Here is an 18,520-nt window from a genome sequence, read left to right as displayed (position 1 = left end):
CTTAGTACCATTCACAGATCTTCCTACAAAAGCAGTTTGTCCACATGCAGCAAGACCTAGACAATATTCGGAACTGGTTGATGTGGTCAAGTGACATTGCCTGGCACTTGTGTGAGACAACTACCATCTTCAATATGTGAGAATCTCCCTTTGACAGTCAGTGGAAATAGCATTGCTAAAACCCAATATCAAGAGTCTTCAGGTTACTATTGACCAGAAACTGAGCTTTGAATCTCCTGTTCCCTGGATGCTGCCTGACCTGCTGTGCTGTTCCAGCAATAAAGTTTCAACTTTGATCTCCAGCATCTGCAGACCTCACTTTCTCCCAGAAACTGAGCTGGACTAGCTATATAAATACTGTAGCTGTGAGAGCAGGTCATGGGCTGGGTAATACTCGAGCAATACTTACTTGGCTCAGACTTCCAAAATCCTGTCTGTTAACCACAATGCAGTTAAGTTAGAAGTGCAATAGAGTATTCCCCACTCGTCTGGGTGAGTGCAGCTCCATCTTCATTCAAAATAGCGTGAATCCCTTCAGGATAAAAATGTCTTGTCACGTAAAACACTCACTCACCCCACCAGCAAGGCCAAGTTGTAGTAATGTATATAATCTAAAGGTTGCACTGTGGCTCCTTATCTAATCTCTTTCAACAGCACCTTCTAAATCTACCATTCAGAAAGACGAAGGCAGCAGATGTATGGAAACATCATCACCTGCAAGGTTACTCATGAGAGGAATGTTTCTCATGATCTTAGTAAATAAAACAGGATGCAATACTGTGCTTGTGATCTCATCAAACCTGATAGTTTTCATTTTTAATATGGCATTCTTTAATGTGTTATACCATGTAATATTCTCCTACTTTATAAACAGGGGTCAGTGTTATGCTTGTTGATCCATAGGGACTGGACATGTTCCACTATGTCTCTCCCTGAGATTTTATTCAACATCACTAATTCCATAACACTTCCTGAATGCATTAAGCTTGACTATCCGCTCTCTCCCCTATACACTATTTACCCACCATTTCTTATGCTGGCTCTCACATACACCTAGGTGGTTAGGCTACCAGCACTCATTATCTTCATTTATGTCTGTTGATGATTTTTGATATTAATGATATTTTATTTCAACAGGGAATGTTATAAGGAGTAAAAATATAATTGGGAATAGGGTTAAAATTGTTGGAAAAAGAGGATTGAAATTGCTTGGTTTAGTACTTTTTAATTTGAGCTAATTATCACTTTTTTTTATATACAAAACTTTGAGGTATTAACTTCCTGGTTCCTTCCGGAAAGTTGCCTAAACTGTTCTTTTGTTCTTCCAGTAATTGGCTTCTGATCAGCTTTGACAAAGACCAGAAAATAAGTCCCTTTTTGTTTTGTTCCTGGGGTTGTGTTTATTACAAGAAAACCTAGTTAAGGATAGCTCAGAAAAGGATATGGCTTAGCAATTTGCAAATAAAAGGATGTTGCTTGCTAAATCAATTGAAGCAAACCCTAACTTTCCAACTATGGCCATTTTTCCTCCCACAGTTCAAATATTTATCCAATTTTACCTTGCATTGAAATGATTTCTATCTTAAATATTCCATGCTCTAACATTCTTCTGTTCGAAGAAGTTAGTCCTAATCGACCATTGATGGAGAAATCAAAGACTAGGCCGTTTCCTTTCTGCGTAAAACATCATGTGATGCTTTCAGTGTACCATACAATAATATATCTGTTTACTCTCATACACTGTAAGACCAGGAGTTCATTTTAAAAAAATGTTATACCATACATCTTCGCAAATTGTTCTGCACAGGAGAACCCCTCTACTCATTGCTCTTGAAATGTCATGCATCGCAATTGAAGTATGTTGTTTTCTGACTTTTCTACAGAGAATATACATTTTACTATGTATTTAATCTTTAAGCTAATATGATCTCATTGAGAATCAATTTCAATTTGAGATGATAAGTCAAAGATGGTGCTGTTATCTTTAAACTGTCTTGTTTGTTTAAACAATTTTTAATCCCTTTCTATTTCTTCCATTTCCTATTTAGATAATTAGTACACCTCAACGGACACCGACAACACCTACTGTTCTAGTGGGAAGCCCCCATGGTCCTAATATACACATGTTAACTCAGGGTGAGGCATCAGACTCTTCTCCATGGAGTACAGGGTAAAGAAAACAAACTTGTTCGTATTGCACTTTAAGGAATATAGATTTTTCTTTGCATCAAGTTTGTAAAATTGAACTGCTTTCTAAATCATGTGCTCATTGTTTTGTTGAAATTCATTTCTTTTTTGAGTTTGTGAAGCTCTGTCTGAGTGGAATAGTTTCTATGGACCACAAAGCTTTACAGCAATTGTACTGAAAGATTAAACCAATTTTTTGATAAAATATTGTATTTTTATATTGTTCCAAATCCATTAGACATTAATCCTTTTTAACTGTTGAAGACAAAGTATTTAACCAGCAGTTAAAAAGTTAATTGTTAAATAGATTAGCAATTCTTCACAAGATCTGACTAAATCTCAAAAAGCATTATCACACAATGGGTTCCATCACTCAAAAACTGTCTGCTATTCTAAGATATCCAGGAAGACAGTGGTAATAGGCAGCTTCTCTTCAACTGTCCCTCTTCTCTTAGAAGCCTTAACTCCAACAATAAATGCAGTGAGTTCATGGATTTTTCTTTTGTATTACAAAAATCAAGACTGTTTGTTCATCTGCTTTCCTCTTCCCACCCTCTCCCCTCCACCCTGCCCGCCACCAACCCACCACTTCCTCTAAAGTTTCCACCTGATTAACCATTAATTCAATTCTGCCTCCTAGTTCTCCTCTTCCCTCCTCTCCTGTCCAAACTCTCCTTATCAGTAAGCCCACCTTCCTGCTCCCTACTCATTCCTAATAACTGCTAACTACACAGATTCTCCATCTTTGTATATAAATGTTCCATCGCTTTCCCTCCCACCAAAACTCCACGCGGCCTTCCTTTGAATCTGTCATCATGCTTCTCCTCAAGAACAAAACTCCTAAGCCCCTCTACCTTAGAAATGACTATGCACATTAAACCTCTTTTACCTCTTAAGCCGCCTTTCTTGGGATTCCATTGGCAGCATCTTCTGGTCCTGACTAATGACTAATTTAAGGGCATATTCCCATCATCATTTCCCTGCAATTAGTTTTGCCCCATGCAGGGAAAAATAGAGATCACGCACCCAACCATTCAGAGAAGGCTGGCAGGCTCTCGTTTGTGGAAAGGAAATCCCTCGATCTGCAGTAATTTGCTCACGAATGAGGAACTAGCCATGGGGAAATGGGGTGCCAGCTTGAAATTGACCAATAGTCCAGTTTCATCAGTACTATTGGTAGCTTGCCATGGGACATGAATGAATTAAGCTAGAACGCTCAGGGCAACATGCTGAATTTCTTTGAAGCCTGCATTTGCAGTGTAATGAAAAGTATAATAATTTTCTGGAAATCTACTGGAAATATTTAGATTTGGGGATGGTGGAAAGATGAGATGAATAACAAATAAAGTTGATTTCTTTAATCTACTCCATGAAGGAAGTATCATTTTTTTTCTCCAAGATGAGTTAAAAATTATTCAACACTGGGCAGTGTTGCTGAACAAAAAGATGTTGGAGTGTAGGTTCATAGTTCCTTGAAAGTGGAGTCTCAGGTAGATAGGATAATAAAGAAAGTGTTTGGTACGCTTTCCTTTATTGGTCAGAACATGAGTATAGGAGTAGGGAGGTCATGTTGCATGTGTACAGGACATTGGTTTGGCCACTTCCAGAATATTATGTGCTATTCTGATCTCCCTCCTATAGGAACAATGTTTTAAAACTTGAAAGGGTTCAGAAAAGATTAACAAGGATTAGCGAGTTTTGAGAAGATTTGTAGCTCACGTTGAGGTTTTGGATGTAGGTTTGCTCGCTGAGCTGGAAGGTTCATTTCCAGACGTTTCGTTATCCTACTAGGTATAATCTTCAGTGGGCTTCAGGTGAAGCAATGTTGAAAATTCCTGCTTTCTATTTGTGTGGGTACTGAAATACTGAAGATGTTACCTAGTAGGGTAGCTAAACGTCTGGAAATGAACCTTCCAGCTCAGTGAGCAAACCTACATCCAAAACCTCAACGTGAGCTACAAATCTTCTCAAAACTCGCTAGTCCTTGTAAATCTTTTCTGAACCCTTTCAAGTTTTGTAGCTTGCAAGTCATAGAGATATTTTAAGGAGTAAAGGGCAACACGGTGGCTCAGTGGTTAGCACTGCTGCCTCACAGTACCATGGACCTGTGTTCAATTCCTGCCTTGGGCGACTGTCTGTGTGGAGTTTGCACCTTCTCCCTGTGTCTGCATGGGTTTCCTCCAACAATCCAAAGATGTGCAGGTCAGGTGAATTGGTCATGCTAAATTGCCCATAGTGGTAGATGCAGTAGTCAGGGGTAAAGAATGGGTCTGGGTGGGTTCCTCCGGAGAGTTGGTATGGGCATGTTGGGCCAAATGGCCTGTCGGGAAACTAACCTAAGTTTCTCATACTGAGTTAACAAAATATACCTGTCATTAAGATCACAAGTTCAGAAATGACAAGTTACTTGTGAATCATACATTGACCAAAAATTGTAGTACCTTCAGCCCAGGCTTCCTGGCTGAGAAGTAGCACAACCACTGCAACACAAGAGCCCCAAGTTCCTCATAATAGATATTTTCTAATCAATTCAAAAATGTTATTGCTTAACTCTGGAGCAGATGGGACTTGAAACAGGACCTCCTGGCTCTGATATAGGGACATTGCCACTACGGTATAACTGCCGAGTTCCTCTTAATATCATCTTTGGCTCAACTGTCTTCAACTCTGACTGTCAATTATCTTTCCTCCGTCAGAATTAGATGATGTTGCCAGGGTTGGAGGATTTGAGCTATAAGGAGAGGCTGAATAGACTGGGGCTGTTTTCCTTGGAGCATTGGAGGCTGTGGGGTGACCTTCTAGAAATGTATAAAATCATGAGGGGCATGGATAGGATAAATAGATGGTCTTTTCCCTGAGGTGGGGGTGTGCAGAACTAGAGGGCATAGGTTTAGGGTGATAGGGGAAAGATATAAAAGAGATCTAAGGGGCAACCTTTTCACGCAGAGGGTGGTAAATGAATGGAATGAGCTGCCAGATGAAATGGTGGAGGCTGGTTCAATTACAGCATTTAAAAGGCATCTGGATGGGTATATTAATAGGAAGGGTTTAGAAGGAAATGGACCAAGTACTGGCAAATGGGACTAGCTTAGATTAGGGTATCTGATTGGCATGGACGAGTTGGACCAAAGGGTCTGTTTCCATGCTGTACCTCTGACTCTAAGTAGGGGAGTGCTTAATTCTAATCACTACTTCTTAGTTAATGAAGTAGTCCATGCCTGCATGCAGCTAATATGATACCATCTGATAGGTTTCACTTTGACCAGTATCACTGACTTGACCATAGGTTCTATTTTTGCTATTTGTTTAGCTTGGTGAGCATTCACTGAATATATTTTCAAGAAATAACCAAGATACTTTGGGGGGGGTAAAAAAGATAATCAAAGTTTATCACAAAAGAGAAAAGCAACAAACTACTGCTCTCTATGTACAAACTATTCAAAACCATCTAGCCACAGTTATCACAAGTAAAGATTCAACCCTTTTACCTTCTGCATAACCCTGCTTATACGAAGCCCCAGTGAAGGATCATCTTTTATTCACTTTAAATAAGCTTATTCAGTTGATACATTTGAAATTTGTTTCTGGAGTTCTCTTTCTTACTGAATTCTAGATACTTTCAGAGCAAACACTTGAATTTTCCATACCCTCCGCTTCTGGAGTTTTTGTTCTGTACTACTTGCTACTTTTTTTTTAATACTACTTTTTGCTCTGAATCAACCTGCACATACTGCCTGACCACCTGGATGATTCTGCCTTTGAGACTGTGGGCTGCTGGAGCTAGGCAATAGTGTTATTTTAATTTTCTCTTCTACTCTTGTTCCTAATGGACTGAACTATTCGCCTTAAGGGTTTTAAAGATACATATAATGCAAACTTCAGATAACCTGTCACCATGCTCAGAATATGAATGAAATTAAAACTACTTCCTTCACTCTTCAGCACAATAAAAAGTACTAATCAAGTTTAAAGCAGTATGTTGTTCCGTGTATTTTAGGACCCAAGTTTCCTAATAAATCATGTGCCTTCATCACACCAGCAAGGTCTGGACATTTGAGCTTGGGCAGAAAAGTATCATTTTATGCTGCACAAGTTGCAGATAGTTAATCCCATTCTGAGGAAGGGTGACTTGATCTGAAACGTTAACTCTGATTTCTCTCCACAGATGCTGCCAGACCTACTGAGCTTTTCCAGCAAATTTTGTTTTTGTTTTTGACTTAAAGCATCCGCAGTTCATTTAGTTTTTAGAAATTAATCCAATTTGTGGGAATCCTAACCATCTCACTGACATCCAGTGATCTTACCACTGCTGAAACCCTCACCATCTGATCCTAAGGGTTGCGATTGATCAAACTTTAAGTGGCCGAGCTGCATAAATAGAATGGCTACAAGAACACAGGACAGAGTCTGAATTTTGCCTTGAGTAATTCCCTTCCAAACTTTCTAAAGCTTAACAATTAAACAACATATGTCAAGAATATGTTTGAATACTCTGCACCTGCCAAAGTGAGTAACAATCAAGAAGATAGTCAATTCCAGGACAACACAGTATCTTGTGCACCAAATTACACACTCTCAGCAGTGTCTATCATCAAGAGACAATGGGACAACTAGTCAAACCTCTTTTGACAGCATCTTGCAAACCAGTACTCTATCAGATAGAAGAACAAGACAGCAGAACCTTGAAAACACCACAACTCACTCGTTTCACAAAGCTTCATGCCATTCTCATTTAGATTAGGTTACCTACAGTACGGAAACAGGCCCTTCGGCCCAACAAGTCCATACCGACCCTCTGAAGAGTAACCCACCCAGTCCCAGTTCCCTCTGACTAATGCACCTAAGACTATGGGCAATTTAACATGGCCAATTTACCTAACCTGCACATCTTTGGATTGTGGGAGGAAACCGGAGCACCCGGAGGAAACCCACACAGACACTAGGAGAATGTGCAAACCCTACACACAGTCGTCAAGGCTGGAATCTAACCTGGGACCCTGGTGCTGTGAGGCAGCAGTGCTAACCACTGAGCCACTGTGCCACCTGAAAAATTTAAAAAGCGTAGTGTTACTTTCTCACTGTCACTGGGTAGAACTCCTTTTCTAACAGGACTTGTGGATAAACCTACATTCTATTTGCTTCAGAAATAGTCATCGAGTCATGTAGTATGGAAACAGACCCTTCGGTCCAACTAGTCCATACCGACCATGTTCTCAATAAACTAGTCCCACATGTCTGCATTTGGCCCACATCTCTCCAAACCATTCCCATTTGTGTCTTTATCCAAATGTCTATTCAATTTTGTAACTGTACCTGCATCCACCATTTCCTGTGCCAGTTCATTCCACACATGAGCCACTCCCTGTCTTTTTTTTAAAAGAAATCGTTGCCCTTCATTTTTTATTAAATTTTTCTCCTCTCACTTTAAAAATACGCCCCTAGTTTTGAATGCTCCCATGTTAGGCAAAAGACCTTTGCTATTCACCTTACCCATGCCCCTCATGACCCTATAAACCTCTAAGGTCACCCCTCAATCTCCAACACTCCAATTTTTTAAAAAAGTCCCAGCCTATTTTTATAACTTAAATCCCCATTCCTGGCAAGATCCTGGTAAATCTCTTCTGAACTTTTTCAAGTTTGATAGCTTTCTATAACAGGGCAGCCAGAACTGGGCACACTACTCCAGAGCGGCCTAACCAATGTTCTGTACATCCTCAACATGATGTCCTAACTCCTGTACTCAAAGGCCTGTGCAATGAAGGCAAATATGCCAAATGCCTTCATAACTACCTTCCATACCTGTGCTGCAAATTTCAAAGAATTGTTTCTAAACCTCAAGGACCCTGTCCAAGTTCAGAGTATGTTTTACCAAAATGCAATACATGAAACGTACATAAGGCCCAGGCAGCTAACAATGGCACATTGGTTAGCACTGCCGTCTCACAGTGCCAGAGACCCGGGTTCAATTCCCATCTCAGGCAACTCTGTGTGGAGTTTGTACATTGTCTGCGTGGGTTTTCTCCGGGTGCACCGGTTTCCTCCCACAATCCAAAAATGTGCAGGTTAGGTGAATTGGCCATGCTAAATTGCCCGTAGTGTTAAGTGAAGGGGTAAATGTAGGGGAATGGGTCTGGGTGGGTTGTGCTTTGGTGGGTCGGTGTGGACTTGTTGGGCTGAAGGGCCTGTTTCCACACTGTAAGTAATCTAATCTTAAAAAAAACAGAACTGGCATTGGAGGAATATCGGGAGACTAGGACCAATCTTAAACAAGGAATCATGCAGGCTAAAAAGGGTCATGAACTAACTTTAGTGAGCAGAATTAAGGAGAATCCCAAGGCCTTTTATTCTTATATAAGAAGCAAGAGGGTAATCGGAGAAAGAGTTGGTCCACTAAAGGATAAGGAAGGAAGGTTGTGTTGAATCTGAGAAAATGGGTGTGATTCTCAATGATTACTTTGCATCAGTGTTCACTGAGGAATGGGAGGTGATGAATGTTGAGATTAGAGATGGAAGTTTGTTCACTCTGGATCACATTGACATAAGGAGGGAAGATGTGTTGTGTAGGCTAGAGGATATTAAGGTGGACAAATCCCCAGGACCATGCCCAACCTCATAAGGCACCTGCCTGACATGAAATCTATCAGAACTTACCAGGTAAGCAGCCCAAACACCTCTGCAAAAAACGTGGCTGGAGCAACAAATCATCAGCCACTGAAACTAGGATCGAACTGGACAAATCTGAACACTAGCAGGAACTTACCTTCTCCACTGGGTCCTAAGCAAACTCCCTCTGGTAAAAAACCACACAGGAAAATACCTGCTACACTGGGTCCTCTGCAAAAATACACCAAACTGCAACCTACTTGCTCCACATATTCCGAGGAAGGATAATGTTACTGGAAGCAGTCAGAATCCACTCCACCAAACGACCAGACTACTCAAATGTAAGAAACCTGCGAGGAAGCGAGGTAAGCGTGCCGTCCTGCTAGTAAGACTGAGACTACGTAGTTTCAAGACCCTTTTTCCTAGCTTACTCCTAGCAAAGGTACAATCTCTTGAGAGCAAGATGGACAAACTCAGATCACTGCTCAGCTTCCAGCGTGAACTGCAGGACTGCTGCGCACTCTGCTTCATAGAAATCTGGCTCAACCCATCCATTCCAGACTGCACACTTCAGGTTGATGGTTTTTCTATCCATTGTATGGACTGCATAGCGTCCTCTGGTAAGACAAAGGGTGGAGGGGTTTGCTCTTTAATCAACAAATTGTGGGGCACGGACATTGCAACCCTGGGCAGCCATTGCTCCCCAAACCTTGAACACCTCACCATCAAATACCACCCCTTTTATCTACCACTGGAATCTACCGCTGCTATATGAACTGCTGTGTACATATTGCCACAAGCAAAGGTTGAAGAAGCTCTGGATGTGCTGTACTCCACCACTAACACCCTGGAGATGGAACATCCCAAGGCCCTGTTTATTGTAACTGGTGACTCCAATCAAGACAAACTAAGGAAGGTGTTGCCCAACTACCACCAGAACATTACCCGCCCCACTAGGGGTCTGAACATTTTAGACCACTGCTACACTACTGTGACAGTTGCCTTCTACACCACCCTCCACCCTCATTTCAGGAACTCCGGCCACCATGCCATGCTACTTCTCCCGGCTTACAGGCAAAAGCTCAAGCAGGAGACCACCTTGTGGATACAGGTCCAGTGCTAGTCAGTGGAGGCAGAGGGTCAACTCCGGTGCTATCTGGAATCAGCTGATTGGGCCATGTTCAAACAGTCCACAGGTACCTTGGACGAGTACACCATTACCGTCACAGACTTTATCAGCAACTGTGTGGTGGACTGCATACTGAGGAAGTCAGTGTCCGACAACAGGAAATCTGAGATGAATCAGGACATACCGAACCTGCTAAAAACCAGGTGTGAGCCTTCAGATCAGGAGACACACTCAAATATAAGGAATCCAAGTATGACCTTCGCAGAGCCATTAAGATAGCCAAGGACCAATACCGATCCAAACTAGAGCCCCACACACACACCAGGCAACTATGGCAAGGACTGAATGACATCACAAGTTCTAAAAAGAGACTGAGAGATAGCAGACGATGATGGAACCCTCCCAGATCGTCTCAACACCTATGCTCACTTTGAGCAGAATTTTGGCGAAGAGGTAACTCCTATTCCGACAAGTCCAGACGAACCTATCCTAACAGTTACTGCATCAGAGGTCAGATCAGTTTTCCTTTGTGTGAATTCCAGGAAAGCGATGGGACCAGACTGAGAACCAGGCAGCCCACTGAGTATGCGCAAATCAACTGGCAGAGGACTTCTCAGACATCTTCAACCTCTCCCTGCAGCAGGCTACTATCCCTGCCTGTTTCAAGAGGGCCAACGTCATCCCTGTGCCTAAGAAGGGTTATGTAATATGTCTCAATGACTACTGCCCAGTGGTTTTAACCTTGGTGATCATGAAGTACCTGGAAAGGCTGGTCATGGTATTAATTAACTCCAGCCTCCCCACGACTCTTGACCCACTCCAATTTGCCAGTAAGACCAACAGATCCACATCAGATGCCATATCGCTTGCCCTTCACTCCTCCCGAGAACATCTTGACACCAAGAACAGCTATGTAAGAATCCTACTCATTGCCTTCAACACTATTATCCCCTCGACTGATCACTAAACTTAGTGATCTCGGACTAAGCCCCACTCTCTGCAACTGGACCCTCAGTTTTCTGACCCACAGGCCACAATCAGTGAAGACTGGGGACAATATTTCATCCTCACTAATACTCAACACGAGCCCCCCAGGGGTGTGTACTCAGCCCCCTACTTATTGTATACCTATGACTGCATCACCAAATACCAAACTAATGCCATTTACAAGTTCGTTGATGACACCACTATAGTCAGTTGAATCTCAGATGGCGACACTACAGATGGGAGGTGGAAGACCTTGAAAAATGGTGCACTGAGAACTACCCAGCTCTCAATGCCAGCAAAACCAAGGAACTCATTATTGACTTTCGGCGGGATGTTACTCATGCCCCCCCTACACATTAACAGCACAGAGGTGGAACAAGTGGATAGTGTCAAGCTCCTGGGAGTGGTCAGCCACAACAAGCTTTCTTGGACTCTTCATGTGGATGCACAGGTTGCAAAGACCCAACAACGTCTGTTCTTCAGGCAGCTGAGGAAATTTGGCATGACGGTGAATACCCTTGCCAATTTTTATAGATGCGCCATCGAGAGCATTCTGTCAATGTATCACTACCTGGTATGGCAACTGTACCATTCAAGATTGGAGATGGTTATAGAGAGTGGTGAACTCAGCCTGGGCAATCACAAAGACCAACCTCCCATCCCTCAAATCCATCTACCAGGCCCACTGTCAAGGAGTGGTTGCCAACATCTCAAAGATCCATCCCACCCTGGCAATGATTTTTTTTTTTCAACCTCTACCATCGGGAAGGTACAGAAGCCTGAACGCACGCACCAGCCGGTTTAGCAACAGTTTGAATATTGTTAGAATACTGAATTGACTCTCAAACACTTAACATTCACCTGTAGCTGTGTTTTTGGTTTTGCCGCTGTTTACCTATTATTTACTATTTATGTTACTTAACTGTGATCTGCCTGTAAGACAAAGCTTTTCACTGTGCCTCGATACCCATGACAATAAATTCAGTTCAATTCAACCCAATGGGATTTATCCCCGGTTGCTGAGGGAGGTGAGAGAGGAAATAACTGGGGCCCTGACAGATATCTTTGTAGTATCCTTAAACATAGGTGAGCTGTTGGAGGACTGGAAGGTTGCTTATGTTGTCCCCATGTACAAGAAGGGTAGGTAGGGATATTCCAGGTAACTACAGACCAGTGAGCCTGGCATCAGTGGTGAGAAAGTTGCTGGAGAAGGTACTGAGAGAGAAAATCTATTTATATTTGAAAAGAATGGGCTTATCAGTGATAGGCAACATAGTTTTGTGTGGGGGAGATTGTGCCTTGCCAACTTAATAGAGTTCTTTGAGGAAGTGAACCAAGTTGATAAATGAAGGAAGGACTATAGATGTCATATTAATGGACTTTAGTAAGGCATTTGGTAAGGTTCCCCATGGTAAACTAATGGAGAAAGTGAAGTCACATGGTGTGCGGGGCGTTCTAGCTGGGTGGATAAAGAACTGGTTGAGTAACAGGAGACCGAGAGCAGTAGTTGAAGGGAGTTTCTCTAAATGGATAAAGGTGACCAGTGGTGTTCCACAGGGATCAGTGCTGGGGCCACTGTTATTTGTGATATACGTAAATGATCTGGAAAAGGGCATTGTTGGTCTGATCAGTAAGTTTGCAGATGACCCGAAGATTGGTGGAGTAGCAGAAAGCATAGGAGACTGTCAAAGAATATAGGAGAGTGTAGACTGGAGAGTTGGGCGGAGAAGTGGCAGGTGGCGTTCAATCCAGGCAAATGTGGGGTGATTTTTGGCAAGTCTAATTCTAGAGCAAACTATACTGTAAATGGAAGAGCCTTGGGAAAAGTTGATGAGCAGAGAGATCTGGGAGTTCAGGTCCATTGTACCCTGAAGGTAGCTGCACGAGTGGATGGAGTGGTCAAGAAGGCATATGGTATGTTTGCCTTCGTCGGATGGGGAATTGAGTATAAGAGCTGGCAGGTCATGTTAAAATTGTACAAGACTTTGGTTTGGCCGTATTTAGAATACTGTGTACAGTTCTGGTCGCCACATTACCAAAAGGATGTGGATGCTTTGGAGAGGGTGCGGAGAAGGTTTACGAGGAAGTTGCCTGGTATGGAAGGTGCTAGCTATGAAGAGAGGTTGAGTAGGTTAGGATTGTTTTCATTAGGAAATAGGAGATTGAGAGGGGACCTGATTGAAGTCTAAAAAATCATAAAGGGTATAGACAGGGTAGATAGAGAGAAGCTTTTTTTCCCCAGAGTGAGGTCACACCTTCAAGGTGAGAGGAGAAAAGGGGGGTACACATGGAAAGTACTTGACAGAGGGTGGTAGGTGTCTGGAGCATGTTGCCTGCAGAGGTAGGCACGGTAGGTTTGTTTCAGGAGCATCTGGACAAATGCATGAGTAGGTGGGGAGCAGAGGGATACAGATTTGCTTAGGAATTGGGCGATAGGTTTAGACAGTGGATTTGGATCGACTCAGGCTTGGAGGGCTGAAGGGCCTGTTCCTGGGCTGTAAATGTTTTGTTCTAATACCTCGTATTTATCTAAGTTAAATTCCATCTGTCACTCAGCCCATTGACCAATTGATCAAGACCTCTTTGTAATCTTCGATAACTTTCTTCACTGTCCACTATACCACTAATTTTGATGACATCTGCAAACTTAGTAACCATGCCTCCTGTATTCTCATTCAAATTATTCACATGAATGACAAACAAAAGTGGACCCAGTACTGATACCTGCAGATCACTGTTGGTCACAGGCCTTCAGTCTGAAAAACAACCCTCCACTACCACCCTCTGTCTTCTACCATTAAAGCCAATTTTGTATTCAATTGGCAAGCTCATCCAGAATTTCATATGATCTAACTTCACTAATTAGTTTACCTTGTCTTTGTTCAAGTCCAAGTAAACAACAACTACTGCTCTGCCCTCATCAGTTTCTTTTGGTTACTTCAAAAAAAACTCAAATCAAGTTTTTGAGACACTGTTTCCCTCATAGAAAACCATGCTGACTGTCCTTTAATTATTTAGGGCAACCGATTATCATTTCTCGAGGTCAGTTGGGAATGGCCAATAAATAACTAGATTTGCCATTGATGTTCCCATCCTGAAAACAGATGTTTGAAAACATGATGAATTTCATTCAGTGAAATTGCAACGACTCAACATCTGTTGATGGGGAGCTCCAATTTATGTCAGAGCTGTCGATCATTCCCATCGGCAGAATAGTAAATTCAAAGGTGTTGCACCAGTGAGAAGTCATCTAGTGGTAACTCCACTTAGCTGAATGTGTGTAAACTTGTGTGACTGCACTGACCAATTTGCAGAGTTAAGCCATGCAAGTACAAAATTAAGAAGTTTTGGACAAAGCCTTGTTTGACATTGACACCTTTCTGTGAAAGGATGTTTAAAACCTGCAATATAGCTAAACCTGGTAAGAAGGCTGATTATGTTGATTTAAAGAGCAAGTGAAAGATTGAGTAACTGGAAACCTGTGGCATTAAGCAAACAGCAGATATCGCAAAGGGTTGAGAGATTCCACTATAGTCTTTATCAACCATTTTGTAATATATGCTGAACACCTCAGCACAGTTTGTCAGGCTTGCATTCTGTCAGTCAAGGAAAATAATGTGAATAGCTCTCTATCCTGATGTTGAGGAAACTCTCTTAATTTGATTCAAGGTGGCCTCAGCAGTGAACATGCCCAACTCCAGTTCAGGAGAAAGTGAGGACTGCAGATGCTGGACATCAGAGCTTAAAAATGTGTTGCTGGAAAAGCACAGCAGGTCAAGAAACTCCAGTTCATCCAGCTGGAAAGGGGAGTAGTTATTGGCAAACTGGCTGGGCCACTAGGATAGCAGTAACAACATGGTGGACTGCATGGCACTGTTCTGAATATAGTGCATTAAATAGAAGAAAATTAGTGAACATTTCCAATGCCTTTTACAAATCAGACACATGCAAAAATTGGAAAAAGTTGAATAGAAGACATTCTTGCATAAAGTGCATTTGTAGGCAACTCAAGGATACAGGTGGGCCTCCTCAGCCAACTGAGTTGTCTGACCTATGTTAATGGGCGAATCCCCTAAGGTTCCACACGTCCGGATTTTACCACCTTCTGGCTTCGAACTTTGGTGCTGCCTGAATAATAGAATCTCTGCTGTGTGGAAGCAGGCCAGTCAACCCATTGAGTCCACACTGATTGTCTGAAGAGCATTCCATCCTGACCCATCCACTACCCAATCCCTGTAACCCTGCATTTCCTATGATGAATCCACCTAGCCTGCATATCCCTAGACACTGAGCAATTTAGCATAGCCAATCCAACTCACCTGGACTGAGAGGTAACCGGATCACCTGGAGGAAATCCATATAAATGAGTGAGAACAGTCTTGTTTGTTCTCATTGAGTCTTACTTCATGTACAAATTACTTGTTCTGTAAATACTTGCCTTTGTCCCCATGTGGTATAAACTTGCTTACTTTCAACAGCATTTCTAATCTTAATCCTTGCGACTTTGCTAAGGACATTAAGACCTGAGCTTGTTACAAGTTAAGCTGCTACTGTACTATTTTTATTCTGCACTCCATGTTCTAACTGAATTGATGGCATAGACGTACCTACTGATGCGTACAGTTTACTTATTAGCTGTAGTGATCGTGACCTGGACAGTGGGTATGTGCTCAGACTGGCAACCTCTTGGTATTACTTATGCCTAGATGGATTAGTGATAGAACAGGGAAACATTTTCCACAAAACAGGGAAAACCGTATCTAATCTAATGGTGTTGATGGTTCTGCTGCATCAAAGCTGAAACTTTATTGCTGGAACGGCATGTGCCCGAAACGTCGAATCTTCTGTTCCCTAGATGCTGCCTGACCTGCTGTGCTGTTCCAGCAATAAAGTTTCAGCTTTGATCTCCAGCGTCTGCAGACCTTACTTTCTCCTCTTCTGCTGCATCAAGTTTGTGTACTTGCTGTTTCTTTGGAATTTGCAAAACAAAGCTATTTCAACCATTGATTAATCATTGCCTTTGTATCATATCCAATTAGAACTCTGTTCGCCCAGCTTGAATATTATCACTGTTGAAACATATGACTAAAGGGAAGCTTGGTACTCTTTCAGAAGAATAGTGAATGAAATGCATCATCAAGGCCAAATCGTTCTCCTCTTAAATGACTAATATACCAAATTGTTCGAAGTTCAAAGCTGTTGTCTTCAGCCCTCACAGAAACTTGGTTCCTTAACCATTAATATCATATGTCTGCATTATCACTGTCTGAAACTGAAACAGGGTATTCATAACTTTGATAATTCTATTTGAACCAGAGTGGAGCTTCCAACCTTGTAATCTATCCATCACCAAGTTGCCTACTTCCAAATCTGTTACTTCACCTGTTTTCAACTTTATTACTTTATTTTCTTCTTGTATCTATCCATGTCATTGTTATCTGTTCCAAAGTTGACCAGGCCAGGCTTCCATCTTCATCCTCCATAAGTATAAGCTTATCCGAAACAATAATTCCATTCGGTCGTCACTCCTGTACTTGCTGAGCAGTATTGGTAACTGTAACTGTAATTCCTCACTTTAAAGTTTTCATCCTTTTCTCTACATTATTGCCTCAGCACTGTAATCTGCAGCAATAAGTAATATAAGTTACAATGAGGGATTTCAAGTCAAATAATAAGAAAGCCTTGTTGTAATCGTACAAGGCTTTGACAAAATCACATCTGGAGTATTGAGTATAATTTGATCTGAGCTTAAGAAATGATGTATGTTGGCTTTTGTGGATTTGTGACCATAACTACCTAATGCAGGTAGTCATCCACTTGCAAGAAATTTTCAGATAGTTTAAGAAGCTGCACGTTAGATTTTATACATTAGTTAACTAGACAAAAAGATACACAACTCTTGCCAATTCAGTATATTCACTTATACCAGAGGACGAACAGGAAGTTTTTTGTAACTAATCTTGTGTGAAGGCAGCAACCTTCTTTCTCGTCAAAGTGTCATGGTTCTCTCCCCTGGGTTGTCTTTTTCATCTGAAGAAGACAGTTGTCTGGCAGGCACTGCTACCTGACAAGGTCACTCCTCTGAGTACTTGTAGATATGCCCTATTTTGGGGGCTGGCAATCTATGCTGCGTAAATCACTTGTCTGAATCCTTTTTAGCAAATGAGCCCCTGGACACCTATTTACCATGTCTTAAGTCAGTTTTCTTTGTTCCTGGGAAAGTTTTCTAAACAATTTGAGGCACCGGGCAACAGTGCCTGGTAGCTTTCATAACCTTTAATTTGCCTTTGTCTTAGTCAATTGTTTATATTTGGGAAGGGAAGTAACTGGTGTAGCAGCTATTACATGTTGAGTGGTATGCTGAAAATACGAGGAAAAATTTGCTTTACTTGTAGAGAGATTTTAATTTCCAATATGTTTACTTTAGAAGGAAGCACAGCAAAGCTCCGTTAGATTGGCTCATGAATGAAAGGATTGTGCTAGCGTAAACTATTTAGAGTAGGTCTATACGCTGGAGTTTCAAAAAGCGAGAGATCAAATCATTCAGAAAAATGATATATATTTGAGAGGGCTTGGGTAGATGCATATAGACTATATGCTATATGGCATGGTCGTGTTTGTTTTTAAATATTTTTGTGTAATTTCCTCCATTCCTGATGAAGGGCTTATGTCCGAAATAACATCAATTCTCCTGCTTCTCGGATGCTGCCCTACCGGCTGTACTTTTCCAGCATCACACTCTTCCACTCTGATCTCCAGCATCTGCATCTTGTGCATTCTTCTTTCCACTTTCAGTCCCAAGACCTGGAATATCCTCCTTAAACTGCTGTACATCTTTGAACCCTTTGAGACACTCTTTTGACCAGGTTTTCTGTTACCTGCCTTTTGTGGCTTGGTGTCAAGTTTGATTGATATTGCTGCTGTAAAGCTCCTTGACACCTTTTCCTATATTTAAAGTGCAATGTCAGTGTAAATTGATACCTAAATTTCATAACAATTTATTACAGATTTTAAAACAAAAACCTTTACTTTTCAGTAAAAGGAATAAAAAGGGTGAAAAAAATGGCAAAGGACTGCGACATTTCTCAATGAAGGTCTGTGAGAAGGTGCAGCAGAAAGGAACAACCACCTACAATGAAGTGGCAGATGAGCTTGTGGCAGAATTCAGTAACACCAATAATCAAGAATCTGGCTCTGATGAAGTAAGGCACTTCTAATAATTAGAATTTCAAAAGTGGCTGCATTGATTTCTATTCACGTTGAAAACTGTAGAATTAGTATTTTAATAAATCTGAATATATAGAATGTTTGTGATAATATATTTGTGTGTAGCAGACATTCTACAATGAACAAAATTGTGAAATAAATAAGATCTAGAAATAAAATGCTCAGTGAAAATGTAAGCATAATATAAGGAACATTCGAATATTGTTCCTCAACAATTCTTTTGTTGGTTTAGATAGAGAAAGAGACTAGCAATGAAGGAGAAGTTGGATTTTATTCTTCCATTCCACAGACTTCAGACAAGTTGACTTGAGCCCATCAAATAATGTGGTTAAAGTTCGGCTAACTAAATAGAGAGAAGTATGGACAACATTGCAATAGTGTGGGTAA

At 41.5% G+C, this 18,520-nt stretch overlaps 1 protein-coding gene across 2 annotated transcripts in view; it reads left to right on the top strand.

Moving 5' to 3' along the window:
* LOC122557396 (transcription factor Dp-1-like) overlaps positions 1-18,520 on the top strand; it is a 58,378-nt gene that overhangs the window by 15,030 nt on the left and 24,828 nt on the right. For both annotated transcript variants that reach the window (XM_043705060.2, XM_043705061.2), the window contains 2 exons: positions 2,049-2,170; positions 17,943-18,108. In XM_043705060.2, coding sequence (XP_043560995.1) covers positions 2,049-2,170; positions 17,943-18,108 — 288 coding nt within the window. The remainder of the gene's footprint in view (positions 1-2,048; positions 2,171-17,942; positions 18,109-18,520) is intronic.

This window comes from Chiloscyllium plagiosum, unplaced genomic scaffold (assembly GCF_037043375.1).
Source record: "Chiloscyllium plagiosum isolate Xiang-an unplaced genomic scaffold, Cpla_swu_hap1 HiC_scaffold_11, whole genome shotgun sequence".
In the NCBI taxonomy this organism is placed as follows: domain Eukaryota; kingdom Metazoa; phylum Chordata; class Chondrichthyes; order Orectolobiformes; family Hemiscylliidae; genus Chiloscyllium; species Chiloscyllium plagiosum.
This window is presented reverse-complemented; position numbering and strand designations above follow the sequence as displayed.